The 23,034-nt window shown below is 45.4% G+C and overlaps 1 protein-coding gene across 3 annotated transcripts; it reads left to right on the top strand.

Annotated features, from left to right (window-relative positions):
* Positions 1 to 974: 974 nt before the first annotated feature.
* Positions 975 to 19,101, top strand: adap2.S (ArfGAP with dual PH domains 2 S homeolog). 3 transcript variants are annotated; one of them, XM_018238614.2, is made up of 11 exons: positions 975 to 2,591; positions 10,169 to 10,302; positions 10,412 to 10,503; positions 11,246 to 11,325; positions 11,606 to 11,718; positions 16,370 to 16,516; positions 16,754 to 16,837; positions 17,419 to 17,481; positions 17,637 to 17,714; positions 17,906 to 18,134; positions 18,387 to 19,101. In XM_018238614.2, exons 1-11 carry the CDS (start codon positions 2,507 to 2,509, stop codon positions 18,488 to 18,490), a joined length of 1,209 nt encoding a protein of 402 aa, XP_018094103.1. In that variant the 5' UTR covers positions 975 to 2,506; the 3' UTR covers positions 18,491 to 19,101. The 3 variants fall into 3 exon arrangements, with proteins under 3 accessions (XP_018094103.1, XP_018094104.1, XP_018094105.1); XM_018238615.2 differs by having other exon boundaries at positions 977 to 2,591; positions 11,609 to 11,718; XM_018238616.2 differs by having other exon boundaries at positions 983 to 2,591; positions 18,588 to 19,101.
* The last annotated feature ends 3,933 nt before the right edge of the window (positions 19,102 to 23,034 follow it).

Genomic DNA, 23,034 nt, shown 5'->3' with positions numbered 1-23,034 from the left:
TCGGAATCCAATAAATGGCTATCCTGGGAATCTGCACCTGACTCAGATGTGCTGAACTGTGAGGCAGCTGAGACCTTGGTCTTAGTTTTGGATTTAGTGGTAATCTGCCAGTGCTTGTTGAACAGAAGTATTGATATGAGACTGTAACCAACCCAGAAATTGTGAGAACTGCTGATTGGATTGCACATTGTCAGCAGGGACAGAAGAGCCTGACACTTTTATATCTGGATGATGCAATGGAGGGGATGCTGCGCAGGTGAGCATTTAGGAGGATTAGCCGCCAGTTATCCGAAATTATCAGGACCTTGCTAAACCTCTTGTATAGCAGAGCACATATATATATATACACATATATGGGGCTCACGCTGACAGGGGCAATCAACCCGCTGAATTAAGTGGAGCAGCACACCAAAAATGAATGGGGCTTACACTGATTAGTATAGTGGAAACAAGCCCACTGTACTTATCTAAGGAATTGCTTTTCTGGAATCCTTAATATACTGTGTGGCTCAGCTAGCGGAGTCAAAAAAAAAATACTTGGGGCTCACATCATTGCGGGAGCACACCAAGAGGGCTCGTCTACAACCAGAGCACACCTATAGCATAAAAAGTTGAAATAAAATAAATAAAAACTAATGAAAAAAACGTAAAAAAATTTGAGGAGGAATGTTTGTATGTCCACCTCAGGGCAAACAAAAAAAAATTGAGGATAGAGGTGACACATGAAGAGTAGGAGCCTAAAGAATTATTATTGTTTGTCCTGCCTCCAGGGAGGAGAACTTAACCCCAGATGTCCTGCACTGACAGGTAGGGCAATATGCATAAATAAGGGCAAATAGCATGTCAGTTCCATTGTCCCTCTCCCTGTATATCTGCACATACCTACTGAACGGGGTAATAGTGCAATTAGTATGCCAGTTCCATTACCCCTCTCCGCACATACCCACTGGGGGACGGGGTGGTTATACTGGGGGGGGGGAATAATATCTCAGCCTCATAGCTCTTGTTTCTATATATCTGCACATAGGCATAGCTTTTTTATATTAGGGTGCAAATAGAGGTCGCACTGAAGTAGCCAGATTTGCCCTTCCAGACCGTATGTATTTCTGTGACAACTTTCCCTCTGGTTCAGCTGCTTACTTCATCATCATCATCATCATCTGTTCCTCCGACTCCCAGTGGAGTATAGGGCATCCGTGAAGACTCTCCATTCAGATCTATTTGTTGCTCACTTGCATCAACAATATTTTACCCCTGAGGTCAGGACACAAGTAATAAGAGGAAGTGCTTGGCGCAGCAAAAAGAGAGAGAAGCCGAAAGCACTTACTCATCATCCCCATCAGGTGGATCACAGTAACTTCCGGTACGTCCAGTAACCTCCTCTACAAGGAATTGGAGCCGCGCGTATAAAGTTCCCCAGTGGGACGCTGAGAGATCATGCCCCATCAGTGGGTGTAAGAGAGTGTGTTACTTTCTACATGGGTCCCCAACCTTTTTATTACCCGTGAGTCACATTCAAATGTTAAAAGATTTGGGGAGCAACACGAACATGAAAATGTTCCTGGGATGCTAAACAAGGGCTTTGATTGACTATTTGATAGCCCAAATGTGGATTGGCAACTAAAACTTTCCTCCAAGCTATAAATTCAAAGTGAAGCACCTGCTCTCTGCACTGCTGGTCACAACTGCTTGTGTTGTTTGCAGTTGCTTTGACTGCAACCAACACAAGCAGCAGTCGTGCTTTGTCAGTGGGTGTTAGCGTGAGACAGGGAGGATAGGTACCAGTAAGTAAGTGACACCAGTACATCACTGTGCGACCTAGAAAAAGGGAAATTGCACAAATGTATTGGGACTGCCTGCTTGGCCTTCGGCCACAGGGGAGGAGTTAGGGCTAGATAGCAACACTGAATTTAGCAACTTCTTGATCACAAGTCAGCACAACTCCCAGCCACTGCCTAGCTAGCAACTAGCTCAGCTCTCAGGCACAAATCCAACTCTTGGGAAGGGCAACTAAGAGGCTTCACAGTTCTCAGGAACTAGCCCAACTTACAAGTAGGGCAACTAGTAGGTAACATTGTTCTTAAGTGACACCACTATCAGGTAGGTCAAATAGCAGGCAGCAGAGCTTCCAGGCACTAGCTCAGCTCCCAGGCAGGCAAACAAGGAGACAACAGAGCACTCAGGTACTAGCCCAGCTACAGGCAGGGCAACTAGCAGGCAGCAGAGAACTCAGACAGGGCAACTAGCAGGCACTCAGGCAGTGCAACTAGCAGTTGCCCTACCACTCACGCAGGGCAACAAGGAGCATAAGAGCTCATGGTCATGGTCACTAGCCCAGCTTTCACATAAAGTTCTTAGCAGGCAACAAGCCTCTCAGGCACAAGCTCAGCTCAGATAACTAGGAAGCAACAGAGCTCCCAGGTGACACAGTGTATCTGCGGAACCTACTTCAATTGCAATAGGATGGACAGGGATCTGATCTGAGTCCCCCACAAAGAAACCAACAATGGTGAACAGAGAGAGGAATAACCAACTGCTGGAGACACTAAAGCTGCCTGAGAATTCTGAGTGTGCAGATTGTGGACTGCCAGGTAAGAAACTCTCTGGGTGTCTGTCCTGTATATATACTTTTTCCACCATGCTGTGCACATACCTTGAATACCTGCAGAGTGCAGCCCGTGCTGTGTAATGTTTTTTTTCTGCCGTATAACAGCTTGTGACATTCTATCCCAGTACTGCACATATGGGAGGCAAACATATAGAAAGTATTGACTGCAAGAGGGCACCTCTGGGTCCAGAATTTCCACATTCCTGCAAAGTTGGGGATTTGTGTTGGGTCAGCCTTCTGGAAGAACTAAGAAAGTAATAGGTTCTCCCTGCGCCAACCGGGAAATGAGGGTTAACCATTGAATATAAAGTAAATTAAAGGGGCTGAGGAGGTGAATATCAACAAAAGAATGAAAAAAACATTACAAATTGCTCAGCATAGGCCATTCTTTAACATATAAAAAGTTATCAAAAGGGGTGAACAACCAAATACCCCAGTTCTTTCGCTATAAGCACTGCTGCACTACTCAATTACCTTGAAATACCTCTCCTTACCTGCAACTGCTCCTGTCTATGGTACAGCCCAGATACCTTACTTTCTTACATAACCTGCAATGAATCACCTTGGATAATCTGCAATAGGTAGGATGGGATGTGATGGCTCTGTGTATGTTTACTCACAAGGAAAGGATTATCCAGACAAGGAAATATGATGGGTCATTAACAAAGTCAAAACACAGTTCAAAATGACATGCCTCATTGCCATTTAATCTGTGTCTTGTTACCTGTCTGTGCTGTATGTCCTACGTTCATCATACCTCCCCAAGCAGAAATTACTTCCATGTTACTCTGACTCACGCAATTTACACCTGATGGATTCCCCGCTTATAGCATTTTCAATTCAATACTGTAACTCCTCCCCTAGACTGGTACAACCAAAACACAAACTTGAGTGCAATTTACTAAGACAAGCACAAATGAGATGCATGCTATTATGCTGGAATGCTGGGGGTAATGCTGCAATTACACTGCCATTGGGTCTCTTATTCCACTTGTGTTGGTAAATGGGCCCGGCAGCATTTTTTTTATTTCAAGTCTCCTTATAAGTGTTGGTGTCTGGTTTTGTCTGCCTAGACATTTTCTTTCTTTCCCATGTGCCTCTGTCTCTCTTCCCCAAAAATAAACCAATATCAGCAGAAATGGCAAGTTCTGAACTCGCTGCACCTTGCCCCTTCTGCTTTTCTCATGCCAGTTCTGCAAATCATTTCCCAAAGTCTGTGTGGGTACAGGGGGCACATGTCTTCAGTGGAACCCAACCTGCCTTATGACAAGACTGCTGGGAATCCCTGCCTTATTGTGTATCTGGGCCCTGTGGTTGGGACCTGTGCACTCCTGCTTTCCCAGAAGTCTCAGCTCTGCTCAGACATATTGAAGAATGAAAGAGAATTCTCATAGCCCTCTGACTAATGACAGCTCCTGCCTGTACTCCCAAAATACTGGGGCCAACATATACAACATATATGATGTTTTTATTTCACATAAAGGTCCAATGTTATCACGTTCCCAGTGTAGTATGTGAAATAAATACATTTCGTTGTTTTAAAGGGTTTGTTCACCTTGCAACACTTTTTTTTTTGGTTCAGTTGTTTTTAGAACACCAGAAATAAAGACTTTTTTTTAGTTACTTTTTTTTAGTTTTAAGTTTCATTTTTCTTATGTATTTCTAAATTAGCTGGGTGGAGGGTCAACTCTGAAAACTGCTTTAAATGTATACATTTTGTTGATACTTTTCTTATCTTTGGCCCTGCTGAGCAGAATCCATATGATTCGTCTTCACTTGGATTACTGAGCTGGCAAACACCAGAGACAGGAACATTACACTTTAAACTTTAATGTTGGAAGAATGGTAAAAATAAAACTTGGAAAAAAACTGAAAAAAATAAAAAGTTTGTATTTTTGGTTATTAATCTGAAAATAACTTTTTGAAAGGTGAACAGCCCCTTTAAAATCAAGAGTGCTGGTTCTTACCAAACATATGTATTTTTATTTGAACATGTGCTTAGACAGATTATTTGGAGACAAAACAAAGATGCAACTCATCCCAAAATTCCATTAAAACCAATTTCATCAATGTGCACTTAGGTGTGGCTTGTATCATATACACTTCACATTACCCCAGCACTCCACTATATTGCTTTATACACACACATACACTTACTTACTTATTGGGTCCATAGTGGGCTACACCTGTGTCCCTAAAAATGTGGCCTGGCCACTTTACACATCTCTGTCTCCCAGTGTGTGGGTCAGATTGTACTTATTATTCACATAATCATCCATTTATTGTCACTGTCTCTTTTCCTTGTTCCTAGGGGAAGAAAGAGTAACCCGTGGGAAAGGACGGTACATGGCAACTGTCATTTCATTCTTACCCACATACCCAGGCTACATACTATCTTGGCTTCACAGGCGGGTGTAGTATATAGTGACTGTCAGTGGGGGGTAGCAAATACTCACATGTGTGTGTGTGAATGGGGTGGGTTTTTAGGGTACACTTGCGTCAGTCCTGTCCCCCAAACCTTGTCATGCCTCCATGCGACACAGTCAGGCCTTGTGATTGCTACACTTCCTGTGCTCGGCTCTGAGCTTCCTTCATGCAGGAAGAGAAACACATAGAGAAGCGAGGGCAAAAATAGAACAGGAAACTGATGAGTTAGAAAGAGGAGAAATTCTCATATTGCACAAGACAGAACAATAGAATTCTGGCATTAATCGGTCCTTCAGCTGGTCTAAGATTGTCACATGGGCTTTTTGGATTCTATCTGCCCCTTGTATATTTGCATGAAATCCTAATGGCAAAACAAAGTACTGTAGCCTCGAACACTCTGTATGACCGTTTCATACATGCAACTCCCTTCCATATACTATATAAGGGGTTTTTGTACTTACCGAAAAACCCCGAACTGTCAGTGCAGTTTCCTATACTAAAATCAGTCTGGGTGGGACTTACTGCACTGACAGTTCGGGCCTACTAGAAAGGGGTTTTCCAGTAAGTACCAAACCCCCTCTTCTCTAGTCGGCCCTCCTGTCAGTGCAGACGTAGTGGGACGTCGAAAAGCTGTCCCTCTTTCAGGGTAGGTATAACTGTAGGCTGCGTAGCTTAATTTGCCTATTCACTATGCTACTGCAGCCTAGAGAACTTTTCGACCAAACTTGGCGCTTGTTAAGCAAAAACGATTAACTTGTAAAACGTAATAAGTATTTGGTGAGGCCCAAGTGACCGCATTGCATATCTGGTCTGCCGTTGCCAGATTTTGAAGTGCCCAAGACGTACTTTGTGCCCTAGTAGAATGGGCCTTTACTGAAAACGGTCTCTGTTTGTGTTGGTAGTCATAGGCCATATTGATTGTCTGTACTAACCAACAGGCAATTGTTCTTTTGGAAATGGCTAGTCCTTTATGTGTAGTAGCGTAAGAGACAAACAGGCTGTCTGAACATCTGTATGAAGATGTTCATTTTAGATAAATTCTAAGTGCCCTCACCACATCTAACATGTGTAACAACTTTTCTCGCTCATGAACTGGTTGTGGGCAGAAAGATGGTAGTACAATGTCCTGATTGATGTGGAATTCGGACACTACTTTGGGTAGGAAATCTGGGACAGTCCTGAGTACTGCTTTATCTGCGTGAAAAGAAGTCTATGGTTCTTTGCAAGAAAATGCAGCAAGTTCTGACACCCGTTTTGCGGATTTGATGGCCACCAAAAAAATAACTTTTAGTGATAAATACTTGAGGCCACATGATGTTAATGGTTCGAAGGGAAGCTGTCGGCACCAGTGGTAGACCCCAGGTTGGAAGTGGCTGTCTCAATGGAGGGCTTGCTCTGGCTACACCTTTAAAAAAGTGTTGGATTTCTGCTCTGTCAGCCCACCTTGTGTGGGTTAGGACAGTTAGTGTGATACTTGTGTTTTTAGTGTATGGAGGGCTAATCCTTTTCTGAAGCCATCCGCAAGGAAATCAGTTACTACAGCTGGGGAAGCACCCTCCTAATGAAGTCCCTTTTGGTAACATCATGTAAGGAAAGTTTTCCATACTTTGTAGTATAGTTTGGCTGTAGACTGTTTTCGTGCTTGTGGTAGGATGTCTATGGCATTCTGTGAGTACCCCTGATGAGTCCACCATCCGGTCTCAATATCCAGGCCGTCAAACAAGTAGAGGCAAGTTTGAAGGGTCCCTGAGTGAGTAAGTCAGGATTTAGAGGGAATCGCCAAGGTTTGGATATGTACCATAAGCCTGTGTACTATACCCTGTTCGGCCAATCTGGTGCAATCAGAATTGTGGTGGTCCCGCTTTGTTTTATTTTTCCTATTCCTTGTGGTTCTTGTTCCACTGGTCTAGAAAGTTGTTCTGTAGTGGTCAAAGATGAAATTTGGAGAACGGGATTGCTTCCAAGGCCGACACCATGAAGCCCAGAAGTTGTAGGAAGTTCTCTGCTGCGACTGTTTAAGTTGCTTGAAAATCTGTGGTTGTTTGTATGAGTCTGTTTATCTTGTCCTGAGGCAAGAACACTTTCTGTGCTCGAGAGTTGATGTCTAGGCCTAAGAATCGAATGGTCTGGCTTGGCAGTAGAGCACTTTTTCGGTTATTTATGAGCCAACCGTGTTGGGTCAGTACTGCAGGTTTGAGTGTCTTTGGCTACTTGGACTGCTGATGGTGCTGTGATCAGAAGGTCGTCCAGATAAGGTAGGATTTTTATACCCATTGCTCTGATGTAAGCTATGATCGGGGTAAGTACTTTGGTAAAAATGCATGGCGCAGTACAAAGTCCAAAGGGTAAGGCTGTAAACTGGTAGTGGTGGTCGCCAATAGCAAAGCGTAGGAATCTGCGGGATTCGGGACAGATGGGTATGTGCAGATAGGCATCTTGCAGGTCTATTGATGTCATGAAATTGTTTGGTTCCATAGTCGCTATGACTGATCAGACATTCCATTTTGAACTTGTGATTGGTAACCATTGGGTTCTGGGTTTTTAAATACAGAACTGGCCTGAAGATGCCTTCTTTTTTTTATTTCCAAAAAGTTTGGAATAGAACCCCTTGTATCTTTGAGTTAGTGGAATTTCTTGTATCACCCTTGCTTGTAATAGTGAGAGGACAGCTTGCTGTAAGGGGTGTTCCCTGTTGGGGGACGTTGATGAAGTGTGGAACCTTCTTGGTGGTAGGTGGTGGGAAAAGGGAATTCTGTATCCCTGATAAATTATGGTTATAACCCATGTGTCTGTCACATGGGTTTCCCATTCCCCGAGATAATTTTGCAGTCTCCCTCCTGCACTCGGCCCTTGCTGGGCCGAGTCAGGCTGGTTCTGTTAGAGGTTTGTTTTTTGGTGTTGGGGGTGAGCTTGTTGCTGCCAGGGTGCTTTGCGTTTTTGTTCGTGATCTGCTGAGTTTGCCTGCTGAGGGACGAAAAGGTCTACTTTGAGATGCCCAAGGTTTTCTATTGGAAAATATATTTGGTGTGTCAAATCTCTGCTTCTTTCCTGTGAAGAGGAAAGTGCTTTTCCCTCCTGTAACCTCTGAAATTATCTGATTTAGATCCGGGCCAAAGAGGCCAAAGAGGGATTCTCCTGTAAATCGTAAGGATAACAACCTTAGTTTGGAAGCTGTATCTCCTGACCAGTGTTTGAGCCACAAGGCTCGTCTCGTGACTACTGCATTTGCTGTTGCCTTGGCCGCTCGCCTGGTGATTTCCATACTGGCCTCTGTGAGAAATGCGAATGTGGTGACTAACTTGTCTAGCTCACTTTGTAACTTCTGTCTAGAAGACGGTGGATGTCGATTGAGTTCCTGAGCCCAATATTTTGCTGTGCGGGCTAAGCCTGCAGAAGCTATGGCAGGGCGTAGTATTGCTGCTGCTTGTACATAGGATTTTTTTAATGTGGATTCCATGCGGCGATCTAAGGGATCTTTAAATGCCGCCTCTTCGGCTTGTAATGCTGTGTGTCTGGAGAGACGGGCTACTGCCGATTCTACGCTAGGGGCTTTATCCCATTTCTTTTGGTGTTCATCAGGCACCGGATATGTTTTAAAGAATCTTTGAGTTAATGCGACTCGTCTCTCTGGTTGATTCCATTCTGTTTCTATGGCTTGTGTTACAGAATTAAAAATTGGGAATGTTAATTTGGATTTCTTCTGAACTCCTTAGTAGTTTTTTGTCAGCTTTAGACAGAGGGACTGTCTCATTCTTAATCTCCAGTGTTTGTAACATCTCTCTAAGAATTTTTTTTGATACTTCTGGATTTGTGACTGACCCCTGCTCATCGTCTGAGTCTGAATCAGAATGTATATGGTCAGAAGAATCTATATCTAAGGGAGGAACACCTTCCTCACCTGAGTCTGAAGCTAAACCATCCTCTGAATCTGAGAGGGGATTCGCTGTTAAGACAGCCCTATGCATCTTTGTTTGCTTATTTAAGTGCGTATTTTCTGCCGAGGTTGGGGGAACTGGTTGGGCAGTGCGCATAATCCACTGTAAAAATTCACTAAACTGTGGTGGCACCTGAGTTGAGGGGCCTGGTGACATTTGGTTCCAGGGTGCAGGGCCAGAAGCATCTGATGTGACTGTATGATTGGTGATGGTGAGGCAAGTAACATTGGACCAGGTGAAGCCCCTCTTTCATCAGTGTTAGGGGTTAATACAGGCCCGTCTGCTGCCTGTGATAAGGCGGGTTGTGGGGACAGTACTGGTGGTTCAAGTACATCTGTTGATTTAGAACTGTGCTTACAATCAGAAACAGAACAGAAAGTTCTCTCTGACTTTCTTAGGGATTGTTTGCATTTCCTGCACTTCGGTAACTTTTCTGATCTTTTTGCGGTCTGTATGTCTGCCCTCAGATCATTTAAAGAATCAGCTTTTTCCATCCTAATTAGTAAGTGGCAACCGCCAGTAATAGTGCTTACACAGTTATTTTCTGTAGGAAGCCCGTGTGGTATCACTGTTTGCGATCGGTATTATAATTGAATACACCAGTGTCTTCCCTTAAGCTTACTAATGTCCGCGTGGGAATTACAGTATATAACTTGTGTGTGTACTACACAAGCGCTGCTGCTCTGTCCCGTCTTGCTGCTTGGAGAACTGGTGCGGCTATGCGGCTCAGCCCTGTGCGCCACGAGGGTAGCCCTGCGTACCCTTAAGGTATGAGCAGTTCTGTTCCTTGTCAGATTCTGGTATCTGCCTGCTCTGTACACCCGATGGACAGTCTTTGTTCTGAAAGGTTTAATATGATCCAGAATAAAAAGTAAAGAAAAAAATTAAAAGAAATGTATAACTGTAATAAAAACTGTCCTACACCTCCGGAGGCAAGACAAAGAACTGAAGAGAGAAGGTGGAGCCAGCTACATATAACTAGGAGGAGGAGCCGAGAATTAACAGTTTCTGTCCTGCCTCCAGAGGTCAAGGCATAACCCACTAAGTCTGCACTGACAGGAGGGCCGACTAAAGAAATATAAATACAAATATACAGTTCTGGGAACACAATAATTTATACCTTCATACTGTACTGTCTAGGTAAGCCCGAGAGCCACTCAGTATCCTAGAAATACCCTGACCAATATTTTCCTTGTAGATCCTGACTGGGCCTCGTGCAAAGTGGGAGTATTTATCTGCTTGCAGTGCTCGGGGGTGCACCGTAGTTTTACGGAGAGTGGCAAAGTCAAGTCGATACAATTGGATAACTGGGAAGATGAGCGGCTGGTGCAGGTAACATGGAACAAGGTTTAAAGGCCAGATTGAGATATTGTTAATTTGGGGGATCCACAGATTTTTCAGTTTTTCAGATTCCCAGCTTTGTTCGTTTTCTTCATTACAGTTCATGATTGGGAATGGAAACCTGAAGGCAAAAAAGAAATATGAAGCTTTTGTTCCTCCCTTCTACTATCGGCCCCACGCCAACGACTGCATGTGAGTACAGCTCTACCTATTACTCGCATGTTCCTAGGTATTGCCTGGGACACACAGGCTTAGCAGGTGTAAATATAGAGGAAGCTGATGCAGCCTGATAATATAGTACCATCCTTCCCTGAGTTTAGGGAGGGCCTCAATGATTTTGTGGGACCCAGTAACATCTAATTACCCCACTATGGACTATCGGAGGGATACGGTTATTTGTAAGGGTGACTTTTCTGGTACTTTGGTGGCTATGGTATTAAGGGTAGGTTTACATGAGTTAGAGCAATGATCCCCAACCAGTGGCTTGTGAGAAACATGTTGCTCACCACATGGATGTTGCTTTCAGTTCTTATTTATAAATTTCTGACTTAGAGGCAAGTTTAGTTGCATAAAAAACAGATGTATTGCCAAATACAGGCTCTTGTATGTTGTCAGTCTATAAAGGGTTACCAAATAGGCAATCACAGCCCTTATTTGGTACCCCAGGAACTTTTACTCCTTTTACATTTGAATGTGGCTCACGAGTACGAAAAGTTGGGAACCCCTGGGTAAGGATGACACTGCAGTCAATAACGCAACTACCCATCTCCGGGCCGGGTGCGATCTCCACAGCGGATTTGCATGCGCACGACCCGCCAGTGGGCCCCAAGTGCGATTGCACCTTCCCTGCTCCCTCAGTAGTTTCACTGCTTGCAGTACATTGTTCTGGCCCAGTGCAGTACTACAGTAAGTGATGTGTCTTCTTTATTTTCAGTGCATTAAAAGAACAGTGGATTCGGGCTAAATACCAACGAGAGGAATTTATGTCCAATAAAGTTACTATGCACACTACAGGTACATCAGCATCATCCTATTGCTCCATTCTGGGAACCTTCTTTCATTCTAAGTGTGTCTCTGCTTTCTTATTGCTTACATAAATAAGTCACAGGCTGCTCCAGCCAGCAGTGCTGTAAATGAGCCTTTTAGCTAATGGATCATGCCATGGGTTGTGACACTATAACTATAGTGTGTCACCCCAGACTAGGAGGATATCAGTGTAGAAATACCGTATAGGGGTGCCTGGGAGGGGGTAACTAGGCGCTTGGCACTAAGGCTTGTCTCTTTTTTTTCCCAGCAGACCGGGAAGGCATCCTGTACAAAAGGGGTAGAGACCGCAAAGGATTCCAGGAAAGAAGATTTGTCTTATCTAGAAGTGAGGGACTGCTAAAATATTACACTAAGGACAATGTGAGTATTTCCTCTTCCCCATCTCAACATGGGCACCATTTCATGTTAATATCTGGGATTTGGGGATGTCAAAGTGGGGCAGAAGAAAATGTAGAAGGAATTAGGAGGGGTGACAAGGCGAGAAGTAGGAAGTACAGAAAACAGGATTTTTGATACTCACCGTTAAATCTGTTTCTCTGTAGTCGATAAGGGGGACACAGGGACAGATGGGGTTAAGCTCCACCCTCTAGGAGGCAGGACACTTAGAATAAAAAAGGAAAAGGGGCGTGCCAAGACCATGGCTTAACCCAACCTAGAAATAAACCATTCAGTTTGTACCAAAGAGACTGCTAAGTAATAAACAAAAAACCGCAGAACTGGTAAACAGGAAAACTTTTCACTTGCGGACCAATAGATCCAACTCGCTGAAGGGCGGGAAACCCTGTGTCCCCCTTATCGACTACAGAGAAACAGATTTAACGGTGAGTATCAAAAATCCTGTTTTCTCTGTCGTCTCAAGGGGGACACAGGGACAGATGGGGACTTAACAAAGCAGCCCCAACAAAAGAAACAGGGTGGGAGCGAGATAACGACACATCATTGCACCACAGAGTGCAGTACCTTACGGCCAAAGGAAGCTTCGGCCGAGGAAAACGTGTCGAGACAATAGAATTTTGTAAATGTGTGAACAGAAGACCAGGTAGCCGCTCTGCAGATCTGGTCTAAAGAGGCTGAATTCCGCCATGCCCAGGAAGCAGCCACTGATCTCGTAGAGTGGGCTCGAATACCTGCCGGGGGATTTCGACCCTTGGAAACATAGGCTTTCGCAATGGTTTCTCTGATCCATCGGGCAATGGACGCCTTAGATGCTGCCAAACCTCTCCGAGTCCCCGAGGGCAGAATGAACAGGGACTGTGAACGCCGAAAAGATTTGGACCTTTCCAGATACCAACGGAGTGCTCTTACGACATCCAGGCCGTGAAGTCTGCGTTCCTTGTCATTCTTGGGATCCGGGCACAGGGAAGGTACGATGATCTCCTGATTGATGTGAAAAGAAGTCACCACTTTGGGGAGGAACGACGGAACAGTGCGCAGCACAGCCTTGTCCTTGTGAAGAACGAGGAAGGCAGGATCACAGGACAATGCGCTGAGCTCCGAAACTCTCCTAGCAGAGGAGATAGCCACAAGAAAAACGACCTTCCGAGTAAGCCAGTCATCCGAAATCGTCCCAAGTGGTTCAAAGGGAGGATCCAAAAGAGCATCCAGGACAAGATTGAGATCCCAACCTGGAGTCGGAGAGCGGAAGGGAGGGGCGACATGAGCCACTCCTTGGAGGAATGTACGGACCGAGTCATCCATGGCCAGACGGGATTGAAGCAAAACCGAAAGCGCCGAGACCTGTACCTTTAAGGAGCTGAGTTTCAGTCCCAACTGCAGACCTTTTTGAAGAAAGGATAACACTCGAGGAATGACGCAGTCCATGAAGGAAGAGTCTGCTGAGGGAACAGATGTCTCCCTGCACCAGGTCCAATAGCTACGCCAAACTCTGTGGTATGCCTTTGAAGAAGTGGATTTGCGGGACTTCAACATGGTGGTGATGACATCTTCCGCTATCCCCTTTCGTCTCCAGATGGCTGCCTCAACAGCCATCCCGTCAAAGCGAAGAGGCCCGGATTGTGATGGACTATAGGACCCTGAAGTAGCAGGTCGGACCTCGGGGGCAGTCGCAGTGGTTGAGCTACGGACATCTCTTGAAGATCCGAGAACCAAGTTCTCCGGGGCCAAAAGGGGGCTATTACGATGACCGTGACGTGAGACTGCCGTATCTTCTTCAGCACCCGAGGAAGCATGGGAAGAGGAGGGAAGACATAGGCGAGGTCGAAGTGCCAGATCTGAGTCATGGCGTCTATTCCCACTGCTAGTGGATCGCGTGAGCGGGCGAAGAAGGCTGGCACCTTGCGATTGACTCTGGACACCATCAAGTCGATCTCGGGTACACCCCAATGGCCGACAATCTCCGCAAACGTTTCCGGGTGAAGTTCCCATTCTCCCGGCTCTAGTAGATGTCGACTGAGGAAATCGGCCCTGGTGTTGTCCACTCCTGGGATGTGAATGGCGGAAAGTCTGACGGAGCTGGCTTCCGCCCAGTGTAGTATCTGCTGAACCTCTGCCAAGGCGGCCTTGCTGCGAGTACCGCCTTGTCTGTGGGAGAAAGGTGCTCTTTCCCCCAGTTGCCTGAGAAATAATTTTCTCGAGCTCCTCACCAAACAGTCGTTGTCCCTTGAATGGGAGCGAAGTCAAAGACTTCTTAGAGCTAGTGTCGGCTGCCCAATTTTTAAGCCACAGAGTCCGACAAGCCGCTACAGCTAGAGCCGAAGTGCGAGCAGTGATTTGAGCTGTATCAAGGGTAGCGTCAGAAAGGTAGGCTGATGCCTCAGCTAGAGAGCGCACAGATTCTATAAGGTCGGCCCTGGGAACGCCATCCTGAATGTCGGAAAAAAGGGATTCGGCCCATGCCTGGATGGCTCTGGCCACCCAGGCTGAAGCTAGTACAGGACGAAGGGTAGACCCCGCGGAAGAATAGACAGCTTTGAGAAAACCCTCGAGACGTCTGTCGGACGGGTCCTTAAAGGCTGCCGCGTCGGTGACTGGTAGCGTTGTGGACTTCGACAGTCTGGAAACCGGAGCGTCCACAGTCGGAGGCATTGACCACCTGTCCACCAGATCCCTAGAAAAGGGATAGGATTTTGAAAATTTCCGAGTAGCCTGAAATTTTCGTTCTGGGAAGTTCCATTCCTCTTGAACAATGCTGAGAAGTTGTTCATGAGAAGGAAAACAGAGAGAAGACTTGTGTTGTCTCTTAAACAGGCTGGGTGTTTGAGACTGTTGTTCCGTGGAAGGGGTGACCTTAAGAATCTCAATAACCCCTTGAATAATATGGTCAATGTCATGCTGGACATCACGACCCGCGGACTCCTCGTTGACCTCCTCTGCGTCCGAAGAAAACTCGGAAGGGAGCAGTTCACCGTCGGAATGAGATGACTCCCCTCCTGAAGCGGAGTCGTCAGACGGAGTATGGGTACTAGTGTGGCCCTTAGACTTCTCCGATCTTTTGCGTTTGCCGCTGGATTTATGGTCCAGCTTGGCCAGGGCTTTACCTAGAGTATCTGCAATGGAAGGAAGGTTCTGTAAGGAGGCTAATGACTGAGAAAGCTGAAGCGCCCAAAGAGGGGCTGGGGGCTCAGCAGAGGGTCCGGGGGAGGGGTCTGGGATAGAAACCTCCGGAGTGGGGGACCCACAAGGAGCCCCCGTGGATGTGTTGTCACTAAGATCAGGGTTGGCAACCGGAGCAGAGGAGGAAGACAACCCCTTTTTGCAAGACCTGCAGAGGGGCTCACCTTGACCTCCTTGTATTTTTGCTTGGCATTTTTTGCAGGCGAAATAGGTAATTTGTGCTGCTGCTTTTGCTGGTACTCTCCCCCCTGCCCTTGGGAAAAGTCCCCCTGACTTACCCTCTGCCATTATAGCGGTGTCTGTGTTACCTGCTGAATGGTAGGAGAAGTACTGCTTTGAGGCAGAAAAGCAAGGGCTGTAAGGCGCTGTACCCTGGTAATCGAAGGGTTAACTTGCGCGCGTCCTGTAGGGAGAGCTTCTTCTCTGTCCTGTGGCCCCCTGAAGTTAATGTCCTCAGATGCGAGGAGTAGGCAGCGTGAGGCGAAGGGGAAGGAAGTCGGAGGAAGGCAACGCCTCCTGTAAAGCGCGCCTAACCATGCGTTCCACCCGGAGCGCAAAACAAAATGGCGCTGGAACGCATGGCGCGTCCCTTCCGCCTCTGCACCACAATGCCGGCTAAAGGAGAAAAGGCGCGGACGAGAAATGGAAGCTCCAGACCGCAAGAAGAAGCCCCCCAGATAGCAGAGAGAGCCACAGGGAGTGTTGAACCGCCTTAAGAGGTAGAGAACCGGGGGAGGTATAGAAGGGAGCCGCCTCACGTTCTTATTTCCGGATGAGGGGGGGGGGAGAGCCAGCAGAGATTAAACCATTGAAAAAAGGGGTCATACTCACATTTTCGCCGCACCGGTTAGACCCTCTGCTCTCCCATAGCGGAATGCAGGCATGTCTAGAAAAAAAAAAACAGTCGGTATAGCTAAATGCTAGATAGTGACTCCGGTGGGCATCCCTCGTAGGAGGCACACCACAAAGGATACAGGTAGCCCTGTTCCGGATGAATACCTCATTTGCCAGTATTCTGACAAAATAATTCGTGAGATGAAAATTTGTCCATCCTCCTTGGAAGCAGGACACTTAAAAACTGGATGGTTTATTTCTAGGTTGGGTTAAGCCATGGTCTTGGCACGCCCCTTTTCCTTTTTTATTCTAAGTGTCCTGCCTCCTAGAGGGTGGAGCTTAACCCCATCTGTCCCTGTGTCCCCCTTGAGACGACAGAGAAATCTGTGAGGCTTGAAAGCTCAAAACAACAGGTTTAGGAAATTTAACCAACCAGTTTATGAAGAATGGGTATTCTCCCAAGTGGTACATGAGGAACAGGAATTCTCCCAGACGGTACATGAGAAACAGGAATTCTCCCAGATGGTACATGAGCATTAGAAACTCTCTTATCAGTTTGGGATGCTTGGCCCTGAAAGCTGCAACATAATTCTTTGTTCTGCAGGGTAAGGGTCCAAAGGGGATAATTCCAATCCAAAGCCTGAATGTCATGTTCCAAGGAGAGAAGATCGGACACCAGCATGGCCTGGAGATCACCTACATGAAGGATGGCCAGACCCGGAATATCTTTGTGTATCATGATAGTGCAGAGGTAAAAGGGGACTGTAGATACTTGCACTGATTGTGGGAGGAAATATGCCACTAGGTAACTGTTTGATGGAGATTTGGCACATAGGTCATGGAAAGGGGTGGGGGAGATATAGAGCAGAACTGGGAAGCTGTTCTTTCTCTGAAGTGGCTGTACTAGCAGCTAAATTAACTTCAACAAAGGATTGGCTGCCTTTTTAGCAAGGGAGAAAGTACAGGGTTATTTTGTGTATCTGTGCAGGAAATCGTGGCCTGGTACAATGCCCTACGTGAAGCTCGGCTCCATTATCTGAAGACAACCTACCCACAAGCTTCAGAAGCAGAGGTAAGGATTGGGCATTTCCCTCTATCTGATTTATTTATCCTGCTTTGGGCCCAGGTCCAGGGAATTACCCCATGGCAAAACAAACCCCTTCAGGTTTGTGTCATAGTGTAAATCAACTGCTGTGTAACTATAGACATATAGACCAGGAAATTCCTTCACACACACCAGGAAACAAAGCCTGTAAATCCCTCCCCATCAAAACAGTTCCTGGCCATCCCTTTTCCCAACCATGGCCTAGAAACAAACCACAAGTGTCACTTAGCTAGGTGCAACAACATGGCCGTTTGCACAGTAGGACAGTACATTGTATATATTGAGTGTAGTGTATATTTATACTTATGGGAGGGAGGGACCATATTGCTTCCATTAGACAGTACAATATGAGGATACAGCTTATTGTGTGCCCATGGCATAACTTCTCTTTAAAAATTTTATTTATAAATAGGGGAGGGAGAGGTCATATTGTTTCCTACAGTAGGAGAATATAGCAGATGGGTGGTTAGGAGATGGCATACTGTATATGAGGTGAAACCATGAGTTCCTGACATAAGAATGACACTGGTGTGTTCCTCTATATTTAGCTGATACCCAAGATCACCAGGAATTACAGTAAAGTTGGCTACATGGAAAAAACTGGCCCCAAGGTAAGTTCCTTTCCATATGTGGCCCCCGGGGTAAGGGGGTTGACATGAACAGAGCTGCTGGGGCTGAATTGGCTCATTATGTAATTAAAGGCACACTATCACTTATTTGTGTGTTGTGGGAATTCTCTAACTAATCCCTATTCTCATTCCCAAAGAAAAAAGAAGCCTTTAAGAAGCGATGGTTCAACCTGGATTCAGGGGGAAGAAAACTTCTTTATTATAAGAATCCTCTGGTAAGTGCCAAGCAGACCTTCCTGTGTCATATACAAGGGGAGCTCCCTTGGTCCTGTATGTGAGAGAATATATGCGTGAATCATGGGAGGAACCCGCTCCCAGGTGATGTAGGGGAGGATCTAACTGGGTGATGTGTGTGGAGATTTAAAGAGCCAGATTCACAGCTCACAAGTTATATTCTATTTCTCAGGATGCCTTTGAAAAGGGTGGAATCTTTATTGGAAGTAAGGAGCGAGGATACGCAGTCCAAGAGGGTTTGCCACAAGGGTTGAAAGGAAACAATTACGATTGTGGGATTATCATCCAGACCCCAGCAAGAGAGTTTGTCTTGACTTGTGAAAATGTGAAAGAGCAGAGGGAGTGGCTAAAGGCACTTAGGGGTGTTGTATCTCAGCCAATGACAAAAGAGGATATTATAGGTAAGATAAAGGGATGCATCTGAATGGTGCAGTTTTGCATGGCTGCTGTCTTGACCTTCTCATCATGTTGTCCTTCTGTCTCTTTTACTGTAGCATCTCAGTTTTGCCCTAATGTATACATCTTGCCCTACCAAATCAATCTTTCCCTACCATATTAATTTTGCCATGCTTTCTCCATCTTGTCCTACTGTCTCCATCTTGGTTTACCGTCACCATCTTGCTTGGTTCTTCTTTGACTTTGCCTCCATTAAGTCTGCAGTTCTTTTATACTTGCCTGTTCCATGGGATCTGTGAGCACCTGCCATTTTCGGTCTTCTGGTTTGATACATCTCACCTTTGCTTCCATCTTGCTCTGATGGCTCCTCCTCTCTACTATACTTGTCACACTTTGGGATGTCCTTAGAGTCCTGATGTCCTAAGAGTTGCGCCATTTTTTTGAATTTAATTCTACAGAAGAGGCCAATTTCAGGAGAAAGCGCCCAAAATAACATCCAGAGACCGTGAGAGGAAAAGACAAGCCAGCGATCACTGAATGGACTTGACTTAGCGACTTCTTTACTACAAGACTTTATTTGTGTGTAGCAGGACTTGGACCTGCCCTCTATCTGAAGCTGTTATGGGACTGGGAGCAGGCCCGGACTGGCAATCTGTGGGTTCTGGCAAATGCCAGAGGGGCTGCCATAAGATGCCATAGAAAGTCACTATTTATTGGGCCGGTGGGGAGCTGATTGGGCCTCTCTGTACTTGGAATGCCAAGGCCTGTTTTGACTCCCAGTCCAGACCTGACTTGGAGCATAGACTGTATTTGAGGGAGGGGAATGTCCTTAACTTATTGGGTTGCACCCTCTTTGGTTTTACACATAAGAGGATCTGTTATTCAAGGACCACACGCTCCTGGGCTCATGACATATTTTATTTCTGAGATATTTTTGTACAGAAAATGTTCAACATAAAATGTATTTCCTAAGTGTCAAATGGTACAAGTACTGTGGTAGCTGAGCTAGGAGAAAGACCCAAAGCTGGCACAATGAGACTTGCGCTGTGCATTATGGGAGGAAATCTGAGCAGCACAATGTCCGTAAATGGGAGGTGGAGGGGATCCCCCCAGCATGACAGATAATAAGTGAGAGGGCACATTTACATGTAAATTAATTTAAGTACCCCAGCTGCCTTCCAAAACACTCTCCTGTTGTAAATTTCTCTGCAGTCACACAGCAAGCTACCGCTAGAGGAGGAACCAAAGAGAATAAAATAGGCTCAATGGCAAGGAGCAGGCATTGTTTGTGGGCAATGAAAGCCTCTGGGCCTGTACTACCTGTAATAACCAGGAAGTTAACACTGGGGGAATATAAACTAGGCTAAATAGCAAGGAAGGTGCACGGTTTGTGGCCTGGGAAAAACTTCCAGTAATAAAAAAGGAAGTTACCGCTGGGGAGGACCAAAGAAAATAAACTAGTTTGATGAATACCCAGGAACCCCCAGAGCTTGTGGGCAGGGAAAGGAGTCCTGTTATAACAAAGAGGTCACCACTAGGGGGAAGTACCAAATGAAATAAAGTAGGCTGGATAGTCAGGAACAGGGTGGGCTTGTGGGCCAGGAAAGACCAGGAAATTACCAGTAGGGGTTGCATAACTCCAAACTGTCCCATTTTCTGCTGGACAGTCCCAATTTTGACAGCTCAGCGCACAGTCCCGTATTTTTATTAAAAAGTCCTGAGTTTCTCTTTGATCTCCTGCACTGATGCCAGAAAAAGATACAAAGTTTCTAAAATCTAATTAAAATAAGAGGATTTTTGGCAGAGAGCCCAGAACACTCAGCACCTGCACATAGATACATTTGTAACAATTTAAGATAAGCAAAGATACAATTTTAACTATTTAAGATAAGCAGATCTATTGTGTGAACTGAGAATCTTTTTATCCCTCTTTCCAGTTTTCAAATGTTGGGAAGTATGGGGTGAACCGCAGAAATTAAACTTGGCTGAATAGCCAGAAACATTCGGAGCTTGTGGGCTGGCAAAGAAGTCCTGTAAGCCAGGAAGTTACCACTAAGGGGGGTGTCAAAGGGCATAAACCAGGCCGAATAGCCAGGAACAGGGAGGGCTCGTTGGCTGGAAAGGTTTATTGTAATAACCAGGAAGTTATTAGTGTAAAACCAAAGGGAATAAACTAGGCTGAACAATTTAATGGCCCTCCCAGTGATTTATGATCATGTCTATACATGTAAATCTTTCTTCTCATTAATTTTCCCTGGACCTTGCTACTCCCCAACACACAATGATTCTTCAGTGAAAGAGTGCATTGCTCTGGGGCCCCGAGATCCAGCAGGATGTGATATTTGGGGCCCCTGGATATGACATGAGTGGGCGCTAGGGGCATTACTATAAGGGAAGTGGCAAATATTTATAATCCCTTTATCCCTGTTGTCCCAGAGCTCCACCATGTATCCATAAATTGGCAGCAAGATGGAAGTGGGGAGGTTATTGGGATGCAGAGTTACTCGAGGACAGTAAATAACTTTGCTGCTAAGACATTGAGTTGGGTAATAGTAGAAGCCGGTGATCATTTTTACACCTTTGCTGCTCCCCCACTCCACCTTAAGTTCCCTGAAGCCTTTGTCACACCCCCAATTCTTCTCAGCGGTCTCCATTCCAACCTCTTTCACTAGCACCTGCCACTGCCCTCTTGCATGAAGTACTGGAACCCTGGGCCTCACTACAGCCAGCGCCAGATTTACATAGCGGGATCCCCTAGGCCCGCTGCCATATGTCACCCCTGTCCCCTCACCTTCATTTGTGCACATGCACAAATTTTCATCATCAGGTTGGGAGCACTGGGAATTGGCGCATGGAAAATTTAATAAAACTATGATCAGCCCCAGAGCTTCCGAACCAATGCCGGAGTGGTTGGGATTCAAGCTGATAGCTAAAATCCTGCCGCCCTAGGCCCGGGCCTTGGTGGCCTTTTCATGAATCCAGGCCTGGATGCCCAATGTGCCAGGCAGAATTTCCTATCATGCCCCAGCTGAATAACACCACCAACCATGCCTCATAGCTGGACTCCCTGCATTCCCCTACACCCTACCACCATTGCCCAACTGCAGAGGCACCGGGGTCCTCCAGCTTTGCCTTCCATGCTCCACACTTCTATGCCCTGATCACCTTCCTCTGCATCGCCAGGACCCTAAACATCAGCGCCAGCTGTTGGTTACTGTACCAACAACAAGTAGGGTTGCCATCTTTTCCAGAAAAAAATATATATATATTTATAGGAAAACCAATAGAAGTCTAAGAGAAAGAATAAATGAACATGTTAGAAAAATAGAAAAAGGATTGGATGACCACAATGTATCAACCATTTTAAACATTCTCATAATAAGAGCGTTAAAGGACTAAAGTTTTAGGGTATCACAGAGGTAGCAACAAATTGGAGAGACAGGGACAGGGTCAAAAAACCCTACAAGAGGAAAGCAGGTGGATCTATAACATGCAAACCCTTGCCCCGCAAGGATTAAATACAGACATGAACTTAAATGACCAGTAACACTAAAAAAGTGAAAAATCCACTCTACGCCATTCCAGCAACACTTCTATCCTGGAAAAAGTTAAATATCTGCAATGTTTAATAAATAAATAATGTGATAAAAACCAAGTTCCAGTTGTGTACTGTGCTTTAGAAAAGGCGATGTGGCGACATTCACTTACGCGCGCACTCTAGTCTCCTGTTTGCCGACTTTCTTTTTAAAATTAATTGTCCAGGCTTCATCGGGGATTATCAGACTGCTCTGCCTTTTCATCAGTGTGATTTTTTCACTAAGAGCTGCTAGCAGTTAAGCAGGGGAATGTGAGCATGCCAACTTAGTTGGCAGGTCTTCTCTGGTCCTTGAAAGATTTATGGCTGACCCGGCTGCTGTCTTCGCTGCTCACAGAAAAATACATGCTAGTGAGGAAATAAATCTAGCTGCACACACTCTCTACCTGAACATGATTGTTGGAATGCAAGCAAGGGGGGAGAACAATGCAGGTTGAAAAGCCTCCGTGAAGCTGGGACAACAAACTTCCAGTTTTAAATAGAAAGTTGGCAGGAGACTAGAGCGCGCACTTAAGTGAATGTCGCCACATTGCCTTTTCTAAAGCACAGTACTCAACTGGAAGTGGGATTTTATCACATTATTTATTGATTAAACATTACATATATTTAACCTTTTTCCAGGATAGAAGTGTTGCCTGAATGGGGCAGAGTGAATTTTTCACTTACAAACTTTTTGTGTTACTGGTCCTTTAAAGGGCATTTTTCTAAAAACACTATGATATAATTTATTGCACACAAGCACTTTATTAAATAGATATTATTATATAGTTGATACACAGATAACACATCATGGCATACCTCATAGAGCACTAGCACTTTATTAAAGGGGAACTCCACAAAAGGACGTATCTTAAAGCTTTTTGAAAAGTAAACATAATTTCAAGCAACTTTGCACTATACATCAATCATAAAATATTCAGACTTGCAGTGATTTCTAATGATTTCTGACAGTTACCTAAGCCTAGCCCCCTGCTGATCTGTCCGACTACTTTGCTGAGCTGTCTGACTACTGTTACTTTGTATCTGCAGCCATCTGTCCTTAGCCTGCATCCTCCAAACCCAGCAATTCCCTGCACACGTGGTTTCAATAAGGAACAGAACATCCCAGTGCAATGCATTATGGGTTATGTAGTTCCTGCATGCTGCCTGTAAGTTGTTACAATTTATAACATCAATGTTTTAGTCCCTCCTTCCCTGCCAGGATTTCAAATGATACAGAAAGAGAAGAACTGTTAAAACAGCTGGATTTCAGCATAGAAAATGGCATTTGTTTAGACTTTTGGAAGAATCAGGTAACAGTGATGGATATC

Source organism: Xenopus laevis, chromosome 9_10S (genome assembly GCF_017654675.1).
Source record: "Xenopus laevis strain J_2021 chromosome 9_10S, Xenopus_laevis_v10.1, whole genome shotgun sequence".
NCBI lineage: Eukaryota > Metazoa > Chordata > Amphibia > Anura > Pipidae > Xenopus > Xenopus laevis.
The sequence above is the reverse complement of the archived record's forward strand: the minus strand, read 5'-3'. Positions and strand labels throughout refer to the sequence as shown.

Coding starts and splice junctions, on each gene's coding strand:
- adap2.S (XM_018238614.2), top strand. CDS start 2,507: ATGGTGAACAGAGAGAGGAATAACCAACTGCTGGAGACACTAAAGCTG. Junction 10,504..11,245: donor CCCCACGCCAACGACTGCAT/GTGAGTACAGCT, acceptor CTTTATTTTCAG/TGCATTAAAAGAACAGTGGA. Junction 18,135..18,386: donor GACAAAAGAGGATATTATAG/GTAAGATAAAGG, acceptor GCCTCCATTAAG/TCTGCAGTTCTTTTATACTT.